This window comes from Pseudorasbora parva, chromosome 3 (assembly GCF_024679245.1).
Source record: "Pseudorasbora parva isolate DD20220531a chromosome 3, ASM2467924v1, whole genome shotgun sequence".
NCBI lineage: Eukaryota > Metazoa > Chordata > Actinopteri > Cypriniformes > Gobionidae > Pseudorasbora > Pseudorasbora parva.
This window is the reverse complement of record NC_090174.1, coordinates 46,773,454-46,788,330: the sequence shown is the minus strand read 5'-3', so window position 1 is coordinate 46,788,330 and position 14,877 is coordinate 46,773,454. Positions and strand designations below refer to the sequence as shown.

The following is a 14,877-nucleotide window of genomic DNA, read 5'->3' as shown; positions in this document are numbered from 1 at the left end:
TTGGCATAATTCTGTGTGTTATTATAGTGAGAAAGAGAAAGCGATCTGGCACGCTGTCTGTGCAGATGATACAGATGCATCTTTCTGTGTGTTGCATTCACAGACAATGATCTCTTTAGACTTGTTGCGCTTAAATGGTTTAAGAGCATTTGCATTAATAAGAGCGCGAAAATATATAATAATGCTACCCAAAGGATGAAGAAAAACAAATGCTGCATTAATGGAATCAAATATTTTTAACATTAAACTGTAAAAAATTATCACACGCGTTAACACAAATTTTGACAGCACTACATTTCATTTAAATTTGCTAATAAAACTGGCAGAATGCCTTTATTACAAAGCTACAGCACAATTGATATGCGGGGACTTGGATTTCATTGTCAATTATTGACAATAATTTATCGATGTATGAAGCACACAGATATCCCTTTCAATCCAAACAGCTTCCTATTGGTCAACGTGATGAACTTGACACTAACTTGAGCCCAGTACGAAAGTCTTTTGTGAACCTCCTAATTGCGTGGATTCCTATTTCAAATGACTGGATTCACTCAAGAAGCGATTCTACAACTGTGAGTTGCTTGGAGACGAGTTTTTCGAGGGCGAAATCCAGTCATTTCAATAGGAATCCCCACAATAGGGAATTTTTCACAAGACTTCCGTACTGGGTTCAAGTTAGTCATGCAAATTCTTCACACTGACCAACAGAAAGCTGCTTGGTTTGAAAATCGACTTCTGCATACATATCTGTGATGTTTATGAGACAGGCTGATGTTTGTTATTTGTTGAAACTATTTGAAATATGTCACAATACTTCATGTAATAGTGTGCGCCGAGTAACACACTGTTTTTTTTTTTCATTGAATAGCTGCATAATTCTTTAAGAGAGTCTATGTGACATATTTGAAATTCTTTTTAAACTGAAACTTTAGGTTTGCCAAGACAAAAGCACATGAGAGGAAGTGCATGATACTGTCAGAGACACAGATCAGGAACCGCAAACAGCATTGTCTTGAGTGGAGGCACAGGGTTCTTTACAGGTCATGCACCCTCACACAAAGGAAATGCCTCATTAAACTCAGTGAAAGTGTGTTTGTGTGTGTTGTGTGGATGACAGAAAAAGATAAGGAGTGTTTGAGTGTTTTGCATTGTGTTTGGTTTCACAGTTCGACCGCCGCCTTTAGACTTGCGGGGCCTGTCCACAATTTCTGAATGTCCAGTCCACGTTCCCCTTACACGCACCATGACAGAACCCAGGTGAGACTTATACAGCATTAAATTATGACTTACATTTACAGATCAAAATGACCTAAAAAATGATCCTAATCTGTTCTTCTTCTCAGCCACTTCTGCCTGTGTTGTTCTCTTTAGTATTTCTGTCTGTGTCCTAAATCTTCAACAAAGATATTGTGTTTGTCTCGATGGTGCTCTTCCTCGAGTCACATGATCTCTATTTCCTGTCTCTGCAAGACTAACATTTTTGTGATGTTATTGGTGACAGACTAATGTTATGTTATTGAGATATTGATATGTTAATAAGATATTGTTTTGTATTTGTATGTTTTGTCTCTAGCACATCACTTCAGTGTGTTCCTTTGGACAGGCGGCGTGGATGGGGCTTAAACAGTTCTGATCAGGAAGGGAGCATCACGCCAACGGTAACGTGACTTCCTGTTTAAGACGTCCTTTCTCATGAATAATTTATTGCTCTGTTTCTCCTTAAAATTAGAAAGAGCAAAAGGGCAACAGAGGGAGAAAAAAAACAAAACAAATGATAAAAAGACAAGAAAACAACAGTAAATCTTTCTAAATTACATCAAAAATAGCAACAACAAAAAATCAACATACAATAATGGATTAGTCCACCCCAAAATGAAAATGACCCCATGATTTACTCACCCTCAAGCCATTCTTTGTGTATATTACGTTCTTCTTTTAGCATAAGCATTTTTAACTGTCAGAGGCGTTACACTTATTCCGAAAGTTAAATACAGAAGACAGTCTGCCAGAGTTAAGTTAATAAAGTTTTAAATATGGATATTTTGATTACACAAACTCATCGATTCGCTTCAGAAGGCCTTTATTAATCCCCTGAGCCGTGAGGAGCAGTTATGATGGATATAGATGCACTTTTTAAGGACTTCAAAAACAGAGCAACTCTTCAACTTATATATTTTTAATATAAATCTGATTGTGTTCGCCTGAAAGAAGAATGTCGTATACACCTAGGATGGCTTGAGGGTGTGTAAATCATTTTCACGTGAACCAACCCTTTAAACAACATATAAAACAAAACTATCTAATGTTACTGAATAAAATGTCGACCCAGGATGAGCTCTAGGACTGCTTTGGGGTGTTGATGGACTCTATCTACTCCATCTGTGTTTTGGTCATCGTTATGAATCACATCTGTATGTAGTCTTTGACAAAAACATGAAATTATTTTTTGCTGCAAAATACTGCTTCATGAGAAACTGGCCCACATTCAGTTGTTGATAAAAAAGAATGCATGAAACTAGAATAAAGCAGATGGTCTGTTGTTTCTTTTGATATATTTACATGTTCAGATATTCACACAAGATATTCTGCGGGCCATGAAACTTGTGAAAAGACCAAAAAACGCTGGCGGTGATGGCAGATTTCATGTTTACATTCACTTAAGACATACAGTGAGGAAAATAAGTATTTGAACACCCTGCTATTTTGCAAGTTCTCCCCCTTGGAAATCATGGAGGGGTCTGAAATTGTCATCATAGGTGCATGTCTACTGTGAGAGACATAATCTAAAAAAAAATCCAGAAATCACAATATATATAATATATGATTTTTTAACTGTTTATTTGTATGATACAGCTGCAAATAAGTATTTGAACACCATTAGATGCACCTGTTTGAGGTCGTTTGCTGCATAAAGACACCTGTCCATCCCATACAATCAGTAAGAATCCAACTACTAACATGGCCAAGACCAAAGAGCTGTCCAAAGACACTAGAGAAAAAATTGTACACCTCCACAATGCTGGAAAGGGCTACGGGGAAATTGCCAAGCAGCTTGGTGAAAAAAGGTCCACTGTTGGAGCAATCATTAGAAAATGGAAGAAGCTAAACATGACTGTCAATCTCCCTCGGATTAGGGCTCCATCCAAGATCTCATCTCGTGGGGTCTCAATGATCCTACGAAAGGTGAGAAATCAGCCCAGAACTACACGGGAGGAGCTGGTCAATGACCTGAAAAGAGCTGGGACCACCGTTTCCAAGGTTACTGTTGGTAATACACTAAGACGTCATGGTTTGAAATCATGCATGGCACAGAAGATTCCCCTGCTTAATCCAGCACATGTCCAGGCCCATCTTAAATTTGCCAATGACCATTTGGATGATCCAGAGGAGTCATGGGAGAAAGTCATGTGGTCAGATGAGACAAAAATAGAACTTTTTGGTCATAATTCCACTAAAAGTGTTTGGAGGAAGAAGAATGATGAGTACCATCCCAAGAACACCATCCCTACTGTTAAGCATGGGGGTGGAAGCATCATGTTTTAGTTTTTTTTTTTTTTTCTGCACATGGGACAGGGCAACGGCACTGTATTAAGGAGAGGATAACCGGGGCCATGTATTGCGAGATTTTGGAGAACAGCCTCCTTCCCTCACTTAGAGCATTGAAGATAGGTCGAGGCTGGGTCTTCCAACATGACAATAACTTGAAGCACACAGCCAGGATAACCCAGGAGTGGCTCTGTAAGAAGCATATCAAGGTTCTGCCGTGGTCTAGCCAGACTCCAGACCTAAACCCAATAGAGAATCTTTGGAGGGAGCTCAAACTCTGTGTTTCTCAGCGACAGGCTCTAGACTGATCTAGAGAAGATCTGTGTGGAGGAGTGGGCCAAAATCCCTCCTGCAGTGTGTGCAAACCTGGTGAAAAACTACAGGAAACGTTTGACCTCTGTAATTGCAAACAAAGGCTACTGTACCAAATATTAACATTGATTTTCTCAGGTGTTCAAATACTTATTTGCAGCTGTATCATACAAATAAATAGTTTAAAAAATCATACATTGTGATTTCTGGATTTTTATTTTAAATTGTCTACAATGACAATTTCAGACCCCTCCATGATTTCTAAGTGGGAGAGCTTGCAAAATAACAGGGTGTTCAAATACTTATTTTCCTCACTCTGTACATAACTACGTTTATTGTGATACTTGACAAAACAGGCAATTTGACAATTTTGTGTGAATATTCGTGCGTTGTTAGCCGCGTGGGCACGTTCATATCTGAGGCAAATACGCAGATGGCAATATATCTGCGACAGGCTCATATCAGCTGATAAAATGGGCAGGCCGATAAATCGGTCGGGCTCTAATTATTATATACATCATAATGGGCACCGGAGCCATTGTATGTGGTTGAGACAAGACCCACCCGCTTTTTGCGATCAATGATTTTGGACCCACTCACTTTTACCGTCTCTAATTCGGCAATGTCTGTTTACTTAACCTAACACTTATTATTAAACATGTTAAACGCTTTATTTACACTTTTCTAATATTTTTTTCCTTTTTATTGAAAATAAATGCCTTTCCGATCTGATGTGTGATGGGATAAGGGAGTAGAGCGAGTTCGGATTCGAACCTCGGATAGATTTGCCAAAACTTGTTGCTATCCATCTTACTATTGCCGCTCTAAATGATTTAGTGATTTCCGTATTTTTGTCTTTCCCAAACAGACGTTTAGTAAACAACACAGTATATTTGTACTTAATATAAATGACATCTACTATAGGAAAAACTTTCTGAGAGAGGACCCACCCACATTTTTTTTCCTTCTGACACCCATGTTACATAATAATTATACATAGTACACAAACATATATTATTTTAACATGAACTTTTATTTTGGATAATAATAATACTTATAAATATTTATTGAGCACCAAATCAGCATATTAGAATGACTTATGAAGGATCATGTGACACTGAAGACTGCTCAAAATTCAGCTTTGCCATCACAGGAATAAGTTACATTTTCAAATGTATTAAAATAGAAAAATATATATTTCAATTGTAGTTATTTTACAATATAACCGTTTTATTTTTGATCAAATAAATGCAGCCTTGGTGAGTTTTGAGCAAACATATTTATAAATAAATGTTTCTATTTATATACATATTGTCATGCCAAGTCATGTAATAAACATGTAATAAAAACGTATAATGTGTGCCAGTATTGAATGTATTGTGGGTGTATGTTTAGGACTCTCGGCAGATGCTGTTCCCAGCTTGTGAATCTGCCCCCTGGATGAGGACATCTCAGCTGGATTACTTGTCACTTGACTTCAACTCTGCCTCCCCCTCACCAGTCCAGAAGGTCAGTGGTGGGCATGAAGTGCATAAAAGACATCAGACTGTTCCAGAAATACATTTCTTACAAGCATCTGAAGCATTCTATAACAAACACTCATTTAGTGAGCATTCATGGGGTTTTAGTGGGCACTGCTATCTGTTGTAGTAATCTTCTCTGTGGCTTTTGTAAACTGGATCTTCAGGCAGCAATAACAGTGACTCAGCATTTCCTATCCCGTTGACAGTTGCTTCGTCACCACTCAACTCTAAACACGACATGGCATAAATCTGCCTGCAGGATTGATAAGGTTCAGCCATGCTGGTTAGCGTTTTGATTGTTTGCTCATATTGCATTATTGATGTTTTCAGAAACCGCTGCTGGCAGACGAGTACAGGGTGGATTATGTGCAGGTAGACGAGAAGAAGACACAGGCTTTACAAAGCACCAAGATGGAGTGGAAGGATGTCCGTCAGTCAAAACCATAAAGCCTTCTGAAGGGGGGGGGGCAATCCATTTAAATTATTACATGGTTCAAAACTTGACTTGTTTTCATCTCCTACAATTTCAGGTACATGTTGTTGAGTCTTTTACACTGCTGTGAAAGGAGCCTGTACAGAGCTGGATAGGAAACCTTCAGAAATAAAATGGCAGAATATTTAGGAAATTATTCCAGAATAAAAGACCTCCAGACCTCCTGTTTTGTTCCACAACATTTATTTCACAACGCCATTCAAAAGTTTGGGATTGGTAAGATTTTTTTTGTTGTTGCTTCATTTAATTGAACAAAAAAAAACAGTAAAATAGTTATATTGTAAAATATTATTATAATTTTAAATAACAGTTTTCTATTTTAATATATTTAAAATATATTATTTATTCCTGTGATGGTAAAGCTGAATTTTCAGCATCATTACTTGCTGCTCAAGAAACATTTATTATTATCAATGTTGAAAACAGTTATTTTTGTTTGAAACATTGATAAAAAAAAATGCAGGATTCTTTGATGAATAGAAAGTTCAAAAGCATTTATTTAAATTCAAATAGAAAACGTTTGTAACATTTTAAATGTATTAGTCACTTTTAGTAATGCATCCTTGCTCATAAAAAGTACTAATTTCTTTTTTTTAATCTTACTGACCCCTGGCTTTTGAATGTTTTTTATTAAGATATGACTGTGTGTAAAACATAGAAAGTTAAACACAGACCATAATTTATTACAAATTGATATCATGACTGAACAGCTCTATTTAAATTTTATTTTAATGGATAATGAAATGCAAACAATGCTAACGGCTTGAATCTGAAAATATTTGTCACCAAAGCCTGAAAATGTACAGCATATTCATTTGTTTACCAGAGTGCACATTAACCCACACTCCGAGATTTTATAAAGGAAATTATTATGAATTATTGATCATTGCTTCCTGAAGTACAGAGCGTCTTTTTGTGGCACTCCTTGGGATGTTTACTTTGGAATAATTCCCCAAATATAACGGCACACTGTTAGTTTCACATCACTGTTGTACAAGGCTCAGATGTCATATTGCCCATTTGTGAATTCTGAAATAATGTTTCCAAAGGTGTCATGAAGTATTTAAGTGGATATTCTGAAATGTAACATATTTATGATGCGTACAATCACTGAAGTGCGTCACAGAAAAAGATTACGCCAATAAATGTTTCTTGCACTGATTTAAAAACACCCCAGAAACCATGTTTAACGTGGACTTGCATTACAAAAATATGGTTTGTGAGTGTCGGACCACTGTAAACCACTGAAACCACACACTGTGATTGGACGCCGAAAAGAGTTAATGAAGGAAGTGAATGTTTTCTAGTAGGGAAATCTGCCTTTTCTTTTTTTTAAAGAGTGAATACTGAATGTTGCGTATGTTAGACCTAACAGGGCTACGAAGGTCTGTGAAAATTTATCGGAATGTATTTTTCCCATCGATCTTGGCCGGTTCACGATTATGAGGCATTACGAATGTATTTCTGTCTTGGGTTGTAGAATTTTAGTGCCATGTCATGCTGTGCTTGACACTGTTCTTTTATGGTGGTCAGATTTTATCTTTGCCTTTGCTGTACTGACACAAGCACAAAAATCCAATGGGAAACTATCACTGTGACATCATCAGTTTCCCGCCAATCCTGATATTCTTCAGTGTATGCTTTATATCATGAAGAAATTTAACTTGTTGTGTGTGTGTGTGTGTGTGTGTGTGTGTGTGTGTGTGTGTGTGTGTGTGTGTGAACGAGTGGGAGACAAAGTGTGTGTGTGTGTTTCTGAAATTTAGAGACCTTACTAACCTGTGTGAATCAATGGATGTTTATCCATCAGCAGGTAAATTATTGTGATGCATATTGAACACAATAAAAACAATTCAGCTTAATAAACTGAAAAACAAAGACTCTTCTTTAATCTGTTATTTTTAAACATAAAAAATATGAATATGTAATATTTGTACCTACACTACCATTCAAAAGGGGGCGATAAGATTTTAATGATGTTTTAAAGGATCAGTATCCGTTATTGTGCTGCTTAATATTTTTGTTGGAGCCATTGTTGGACAGAACAATTTTACGTTACTGTCATTTCGATCGGCTGAATGCGTCCTTGCTTAATAAAAAATTTAATTTCTCTCAAAAACAAAATAAATTACTGAACCCAAACCTTTGAACGGTAGTGAATGCCCATTAACACTAAAAATAAATACTTGTGGTTTTAGATTTTTATTCAAATAAACATATAATTCCCTCCTTTCCTTGGGAATTCAACTTTCTCTTATTGTGAACGTCATTTATTAACACAATTATGTTGTAGTTGTAAAATCTGCAACCAGATGAAATCAAATAAGACCAGACGAAGCATGTATTCAGTTCAACTCTGTTTTCTCCATAATGAAGTTTATTATGAAATAATGATATAATGTTCTTATTTCAATCATATCACCGAATCAAAAATATTAAACTGATATTTTTCTTTATAACATAATAATTGTTTTATGTGGCACTTAGTACACATGTGTGACACATTTCTTCCATACTGTCCTCTTCAATTTTTTTATGCCCTAAAAGGGTCTTTAAAACTCCAGCAGAAGCTCTAAAATATAGAAAGAGGATCAAGATGGAAAAAAAGAAAATCACACTATAATAGAATAAATAATGTTTTATAGCAATACTTTAAATATTGTGATTGGACTAAATACTATCCTTTGAAAGTTATCAGACAAAACCCGAATATACCATAAATTAAATTTTGCACAAGTCCCTTTAATTTGGGAAAAAATAAATATATATATATATATATATTTATACTGTATATATAGAGAGAGAACCAAAAACAATTAAAGGAAGGAAAAAAAAAAGGAAAAGAAAAAAACTGAAACGCTATGTCATGCTAATCCTAGCAGCGATAACCAAATTTCACTGACTTAATTTTCGCCTGAGAAGTCACATGGCGGGGTACCAGCTCATGGGGTTGGCATTCGCACATGCCAATGCACCTGTTAGAGGAAAATTTGGCAACCAGACTATTTTGGCACGTTAGACATGAATTGGCACGTCATTACGAGGTTGATCAGCAGGATTAAAGTCGTCCTGGTCCGAGTATCATTCCCTATAAAATGAAGATGGGCTCAGAGGTGGAATTATTACTTTTTAACAACTGATCAGGTTTTCCAGTCATCTGTCGGATTGCGCTGACGATGGGAGAGAGGAAACAATGATAAAGCCAAGACAGAGACCTCGGGGTAAACAAGGCTCTGACGTAAACACGCTACAGAGGTCCACTGTTCAGAGCAAAACAGTTCCTCCTTCAGGTTTCTCTGGTCTGTAGTTTTTTCAGGGTACCCATAGCTCCACAAACCAAAACGACTTTAAGCTTGATTGATTGATTGATTGATTGATTGATTGATTGTTTCTGAATGTCAAAGTTATTTCCAGTAGACCGTGATCGGTGTAAGCAACTCGACTGACAAATTTGCAGATCGTGATCCATTGTTCTTTGAGACCCGTACGAATAGAATTACACAAATAAAAAGACCTGCAATGAACTGAATCTCATGCAAAACAAACTAAAGAGTGCAGCAGGTTCCGTCCGAGGAGAAATTGTCCAGGAAAAAAAAAAAAAAATCTTCAGCTTTGACCAGACTTGAAACTGTTGGAAAAACACGTGATAATGTGGAGTATGAGATCGAGAGAGAAAAAGAGAGATTGGGTGAGAGAGAATGCCCCGAAGAGTCACAGTGCACGGAGGAACACCAGGGCGGCGCTAGAGAGCAAGAGTCATTGCGGTGGTTTAGTGCTTCAAAAAGTTAAAATTCACTTTCAGTCGATTCGTGTAGAGAAGAGGAACCCATAAGTGATTTTTCTTATTTCATAATTTAAAACCTCTCTAAAAAGAGAGCGCTGAGGGATAAAACGCATATGCTTTGTGTGTGAGTGTTTGTGTGAATTTCTTTTCTGTGAATTACAACATGTCGTGCAGAATTCAGTGCAGCCAGCCCGGCGAGGTGTCCCCGTAACCCCAGTAAAAGAAATATGCCTGGTAAACCCCAGTAAAGCAGTAAAGGTACCAGTAAAGGTCCGTCCTCTCTCCTGTAGTTTATGTGTCGTGTCAAGTCCTCCTCAAGTCCCACAGATGTATCTTAAGTAGAATAGTGCTTTTCCAAGTATACAGAGGCCGGTGTATCCAACCTCTGGTGGATGTGTGTATTATTTTTTAAAGGGAGCTAACCGACTGAAGTTCTGCCAGAAGGGAGATGTGCTGCGTTTGGGCTCGTATTCATATCCATCCGCCTGCCCGTAGCCGTCGGGTAAGAGGTACTGCCCGGGGTTCATGGGGTCCCCCGGTGGTGGGTACGCTGGGGGGACCGACCGGCCCACACCTAAGAAGATGCCACATACATAAACTTACAAAAAGGTTTAACATGACTTATTATCAGGTTTACTTGAACTCTGTGTAGATTTATGCTGTATGTTACATCCACAGGGACCATCTTCTGCAAGGCAAATCAATTCTAATTTGCATTGGTTTATTTGATTACAGCAATACAATAGAATACAGTAAAATTTACTGGAAATGGATATGTTATGCAAAACAAAAAATCTGCATATAGCTACTAACCTAGCTTACAGGGTTAGTTCACTCAAAAATTAAAATTTTGTCATTCATTTCTTACCCTAATATCAATCGACACCCGTAAGACCTCCGTTCATCTTTGGAACACAAATGAAGATATTTTTGTTGAAATCCGATGGCTCAGACAGGCCTTCATTGACACCAATGTCATTTCCTCTCTCAAGACCCATAAAGGCACTAAAGACGTCGTTACAAAGCCCATCTCACTACAGTGGCTCTACAATCATTTTATGAAACGGCAAGAATAGTTTTTGTGCGCAAAAAAAACGAAAAACAATGACATATAGTGATGGGCCGAATGCAAAACAAAGTTTCGAACAGTTACGAATCAGCTTATCGATTCATGATTCGGATCCGAATCATGAATCAATACACTGATTCAAAATGTTCGAAACTTTGTTTTGAAATCAACCCATCGCTATACAAGTCGTTATTTAGGGTGTTTTTTTTTTTTTTCACAAAAACTATTCTCGTCACTTCATAAAATTATTATGCAGACTCTGTATTGAGATAGGCTTTGTAACGACGTCTTTAGTGCCTTTATGGGTCTTGAGAGAGGAAATGACATTGGTGTCAATGAAGGCCTGTCTGAGCCATCGGATTTCAACAAAAATATCTTCATTTGTTCCGAAGATGATGGAGTGTCGAACGACATCAGGGTAAGTAATTATTGACAGAATTTTTATTTTTGGGTGAACTAATCATATAACCCTAACTGACATTTCCGAGTACATTATCTGACATAGTCATTACATTTTTAAAAAAACTCAAATTTGCCTTAAGAGTCCATGCTTTCACAGCGTGATACAAATGCAGTTAGAATTCCCCCAACACTCAAAAACTTATTTTTATCTTATATTTTCTATATGATATAGTTAAGCAATATCACACAACCAAATGCTTTATTTCCCGAATATCAGCATGATTGCAAATATACACAGTTCAATAAACAAATTAATATTCCAAGTTACATTTTAGGCACAACATTGTCGATATTGTCTGTTTTTGCTCTATTTCGCCATTGAAAATGGTTTCAAAGAAATGTTGTGCAATTCTAAGCAACACAGTGGTGTTTCGTTCCTGAATAAATCAGCATTTTTGAACGAATCAATGATGAATGTTCCATTCACAAAGGCAGTCACTTGTTGCCTGGTCCTACCAGACTCGCATACATTTCATTTGTACATAGGGTCTGGCCACTCTCCATTTACAAGCGTTAACTTCCTTGAAGGCGAGTACTCTGTTGAAGTTACTATTGGATCTGCCCAGAGCCACTCTGGATCTGCCATAACCAATCGCTAACATTTAGTCGTGAGACGCATGTCATCTTAAACTAGCACACAACATCAACGTCATTGTTCTCAGCCACTGCGGTTAAAATTTGATAGGAGAAAACCAGAGAATATATCGCAATCCCAGACGGACTACTGAAGAAGGAAAATGAAAATTGAGCGGAAGTACGCAGGAGGGCTTCATTCCTGAATGAATCAGTCATTTGAACAAATCCTTTACAGCCACCTACTGGTGGTTTTAGTTTCAAATTTAAAGTATTTCTTAATTTTGTTTTATTTCAAAACAATATTACCTTTAATCTTGTAGCATTATTTATGAAATTGTAATTGCAATGTAAATGCATCTAAATGCTGTTTAAGATGCGGTTTCAGTGAATATTTTGATTATACTGATTTCATTTTATTGGTAACAACCCTATAATGTCTTATTGTTTAAATTTAATTTATTGAAAGAATTTGACATAAAAGTTGATGTATACATCTAATACATCTAAATTGAGGAATATAATCAGTGTAGTAATAATTAATTAGTTACTTTAATTGAATTACTTTTCCCTTAAAAAAAGTAAAAAATTACTCTTAATGTTTCTGTAATTAAATTACAGTTAGCTGTGATGCCATTGCATTAAATACTTTATACACTATAAAACAATTCTAAATAAAAGAATAGTAGATTTAACATCAAAATTTAAAGTCTAATGATAAAATGTTTTAATTTAACCTTTTAATATTTTGGTCAGTTTAAAGATAATTTATACACTTGTTGAATTTATGTGAAAGAATTAGAAGAGCCATTTTATGTCTATCCTTGAGTTGTTCAACTGGTCAAGGCTGATATGGGATTCAAATAAGTAATTATTAATAATTATGCAATGCAATACTTTTTAGAGAGTAATTAGCACAGTATTGAAATGACACTGTTAAAAATGTAATTCGTAGCTAGTAATTAATTACTTTATACAGTAACTTACCCAACACTGACTATAATACGGGTCAAACAAGCTTCAAGATTTCATACCTTTCTGTTTGGTGACTCTCCTAACGGTCAAGGCGGCTTGCCTCTTCTGATACTCAGAGATTTCAAACCCTGAAGCGAATAGAAGACAGACAACCTTTAATGTAAAACTTTAATGGCTTCAACAACAGCACAGAATCATTATGAGAGTGGTGAACTTGTATGGTCATTGTATTGAAAAAACTGGCCAATTATAAATTTGAAACAACATGAGGATGAATAAATGACTAGACTGTGATGCAAAAGTTCTCACCAATCTTCTCATCTTCCTGGACCATCTTTCTTTCCTCTTGAAATGCCCGAAGCCAACGGATTTTCTCCTCCAGCTTTTTGGGCAAGAACAGATGGATCTCGTCTGTGTCTCTGTTGGCCAGTTTGAAGGCATTCTTCACGCTAACGTTAAAATCATCATCTCGGCCATCGATTGCGTCAATGACTTCATATCGATCCATTTCGATCCGGCCCTTATAGTAGAGAATATCGCGGCGAATGAGATCCTGTGGAAGGTGGAGAAACTTTATTACTATGTTTGTAGTCGGTACTGACGTTCCAGACAAATTACAGACAGAAAGAAACTAAATATTATATTAATTTAAATGTAAATTACATGTACATACATCCATACAATGTGGGGCAGGGTGCATGTGTCACCTCTTTATTAGAGATTAAAGCGATTTGTATTACGACAAATTTTTGTGTTGCTGAACTGTCTGTGTATATCAGATGGTGCAGAGGAGAGCTGTTTTTGCACCTTTGTGGAGAGAATAAAAATGGGCCATGTGCTTTGAGCTTGAGGGTATTTGGAGGACAATGAAACACAAACAGTTTCTACCTTCAGCTAGAATCCAATTCACAAACCCTCAGTAGTGCTACACCACCATAACTGAATCAGTTATTTGCTTCTCCATGCCTGTCTGGTTCTATTCCGCATCTTCACTCTCCACTCCAAGTGATAGGTACTGTGCTAAAAACATCATCCATCCATCCATCCATCCATCCATCCATCCATCCATCCATCCAACTAATTTCCAGACCCTTGTGTGCCAGTTAAAGTGGACTCCTACTTTACCATCAATTGAACTTAGAGTGTTATCGGTGCCTTCACCCCCTCTTTGTCTCACCTTTTTGCAGAGGACCATCTGATGATCAAATAGGAAGAAGATTCTGGTTTGGCTGCGGCCGTATGGTTGATATATCCAGGACATCTCCCCAGTGTACACAAGCTCTGAGCTCCTGTCCAGAATATCCTCACCCTGCACACACACAATAACAAATTAATCATTGCATCTGACTCCACTGAGACTCTGATGTCTTCATGTCTCAGTATGCAGCTCTCCAATCAAATATGATGCCTGCGGTGCAGGTTGCACGTCAATAACAAGCATCAAACCTGTGCCATAGATGCCAGATTTTATTAGAAACTGCACAGAATTGCGAGATATAACGTCCGAATTGCGTGATACAAAGTCAGAATTGCGTGATACAAAGTCAGAATTGCGTGATATAAAGTCAGAATTGCGTGATATAAAATCAAAATTGTGAGTTATAAAGTCAGAATTGTGAATTATAAAGTCAGAATTGTGTGATATAAAATCAGAATTGTGAGTTATAAAGTCAGAATTGCGAGATATAAAGTCAGAATTGCGTGATATAAAATCAAAATTGTGAGTTATAAAGTCAGAATTGTGAGTAATAAAGTCAGAATTGCGTGATATAAAGTCAGAATTGTGTGATATTAAGTCAGAATTGTGAGTTATAAAGTCAGAATTGTAAGTTATAAAGTCAGAATTGTGTGATATAAAATCAGAATTGTGAGTTATAAAGTCAGAATTGTGAGATATAAAGTCAGAATGGTGAGTTATAAAGTCAGAATTGTGAGTTATAAAGTCAGAATTGTGTGATATAAAGTCAGAATTGTGATATAAAGTCAGAATTGTGAGATATAAAGTCAGAATTGTGAGATATAAAGTCAGAATTGTGTGATATAAAGTCAGAATTGTGTGATATAAAGTCAGAATTGTGATATAAAGTCAGAATTGTGAGATATAAAGTCAGAATTGTGAGATATAAAGTCAGAATTG

General features: G+C 36.6%; 2 protein-coding genes across 5 annotated transcripts in view; one reads left to right on the top strand and one right to left on the bottom strand.

Annotated features, from left to right (window-relative positions):
• Positions 1–7,757, top strand: part of gab3 (GRB2 associated binding protein 3) — a 40,446-nt gene extending 32,689 nt beyond the window's left edge. The window contains exons 7-10 of one of the 3 annotated variants that reach the window (XM_067439225.1): positions 1,170–1,260; positions 1,607–1,661; positions 5,257–5,370; positions 5,715–7,757. In XM_067439225.1, the coding sequence (XP_067295326.1) occupies positions 1,170–1,260; positions 1,607–1,661; positions 5,257–5,370; positions 5,715–5,831 (377 nt within the window). In that variant the 3' untranslated portion in view covers positions 5,832–7,757. Of the gene's footprint in view, positions 1–1,120; positions 1,261–1,576; positions 1,668–5,256; positions 5,371–5,714 lie in introns of those variants that run through there. The other 2 variants (XM_067439224.1, XM_067439226.1) reach the window with 2 other exon arrangements.
• A 462-nt stretch (positions 7,758–8,219) lies between these two features.
• The window catches only part of arhgef9a (Cdc42 guanine nucleotide exchange factor (GEF) 9a), a 44,912-nt gene continuing 38,254 nt past the window's right edge, over positions 8,220–14,877 (bottom strand). For both annotated transcript variants that reach the window (XM_067439228.1, XM_067439229.1), the window contains 4 exons: positions 13,918–14,049; positions 13,050–13,293; positions 12,800–12,868; positions 8,220–10,235 (listed from right to left, as the gene is read on the bottom strand). In XM_067439228.1, the coding sequence (XP_067295329.1) occupies positions 10,063–10,235; positions 12,800–12,868; positions 13,050–13,293; positions 13,918–14,049 (618 nt within the window). In that variant the 3' untranslated portion in view covers positions 8,220–10,062. The remainder of the gene's footprint in view (positions 10,236–12,799; positions 12,869–13,049; positions 13,294–13,917; positions 14,050–14,877) is intronic.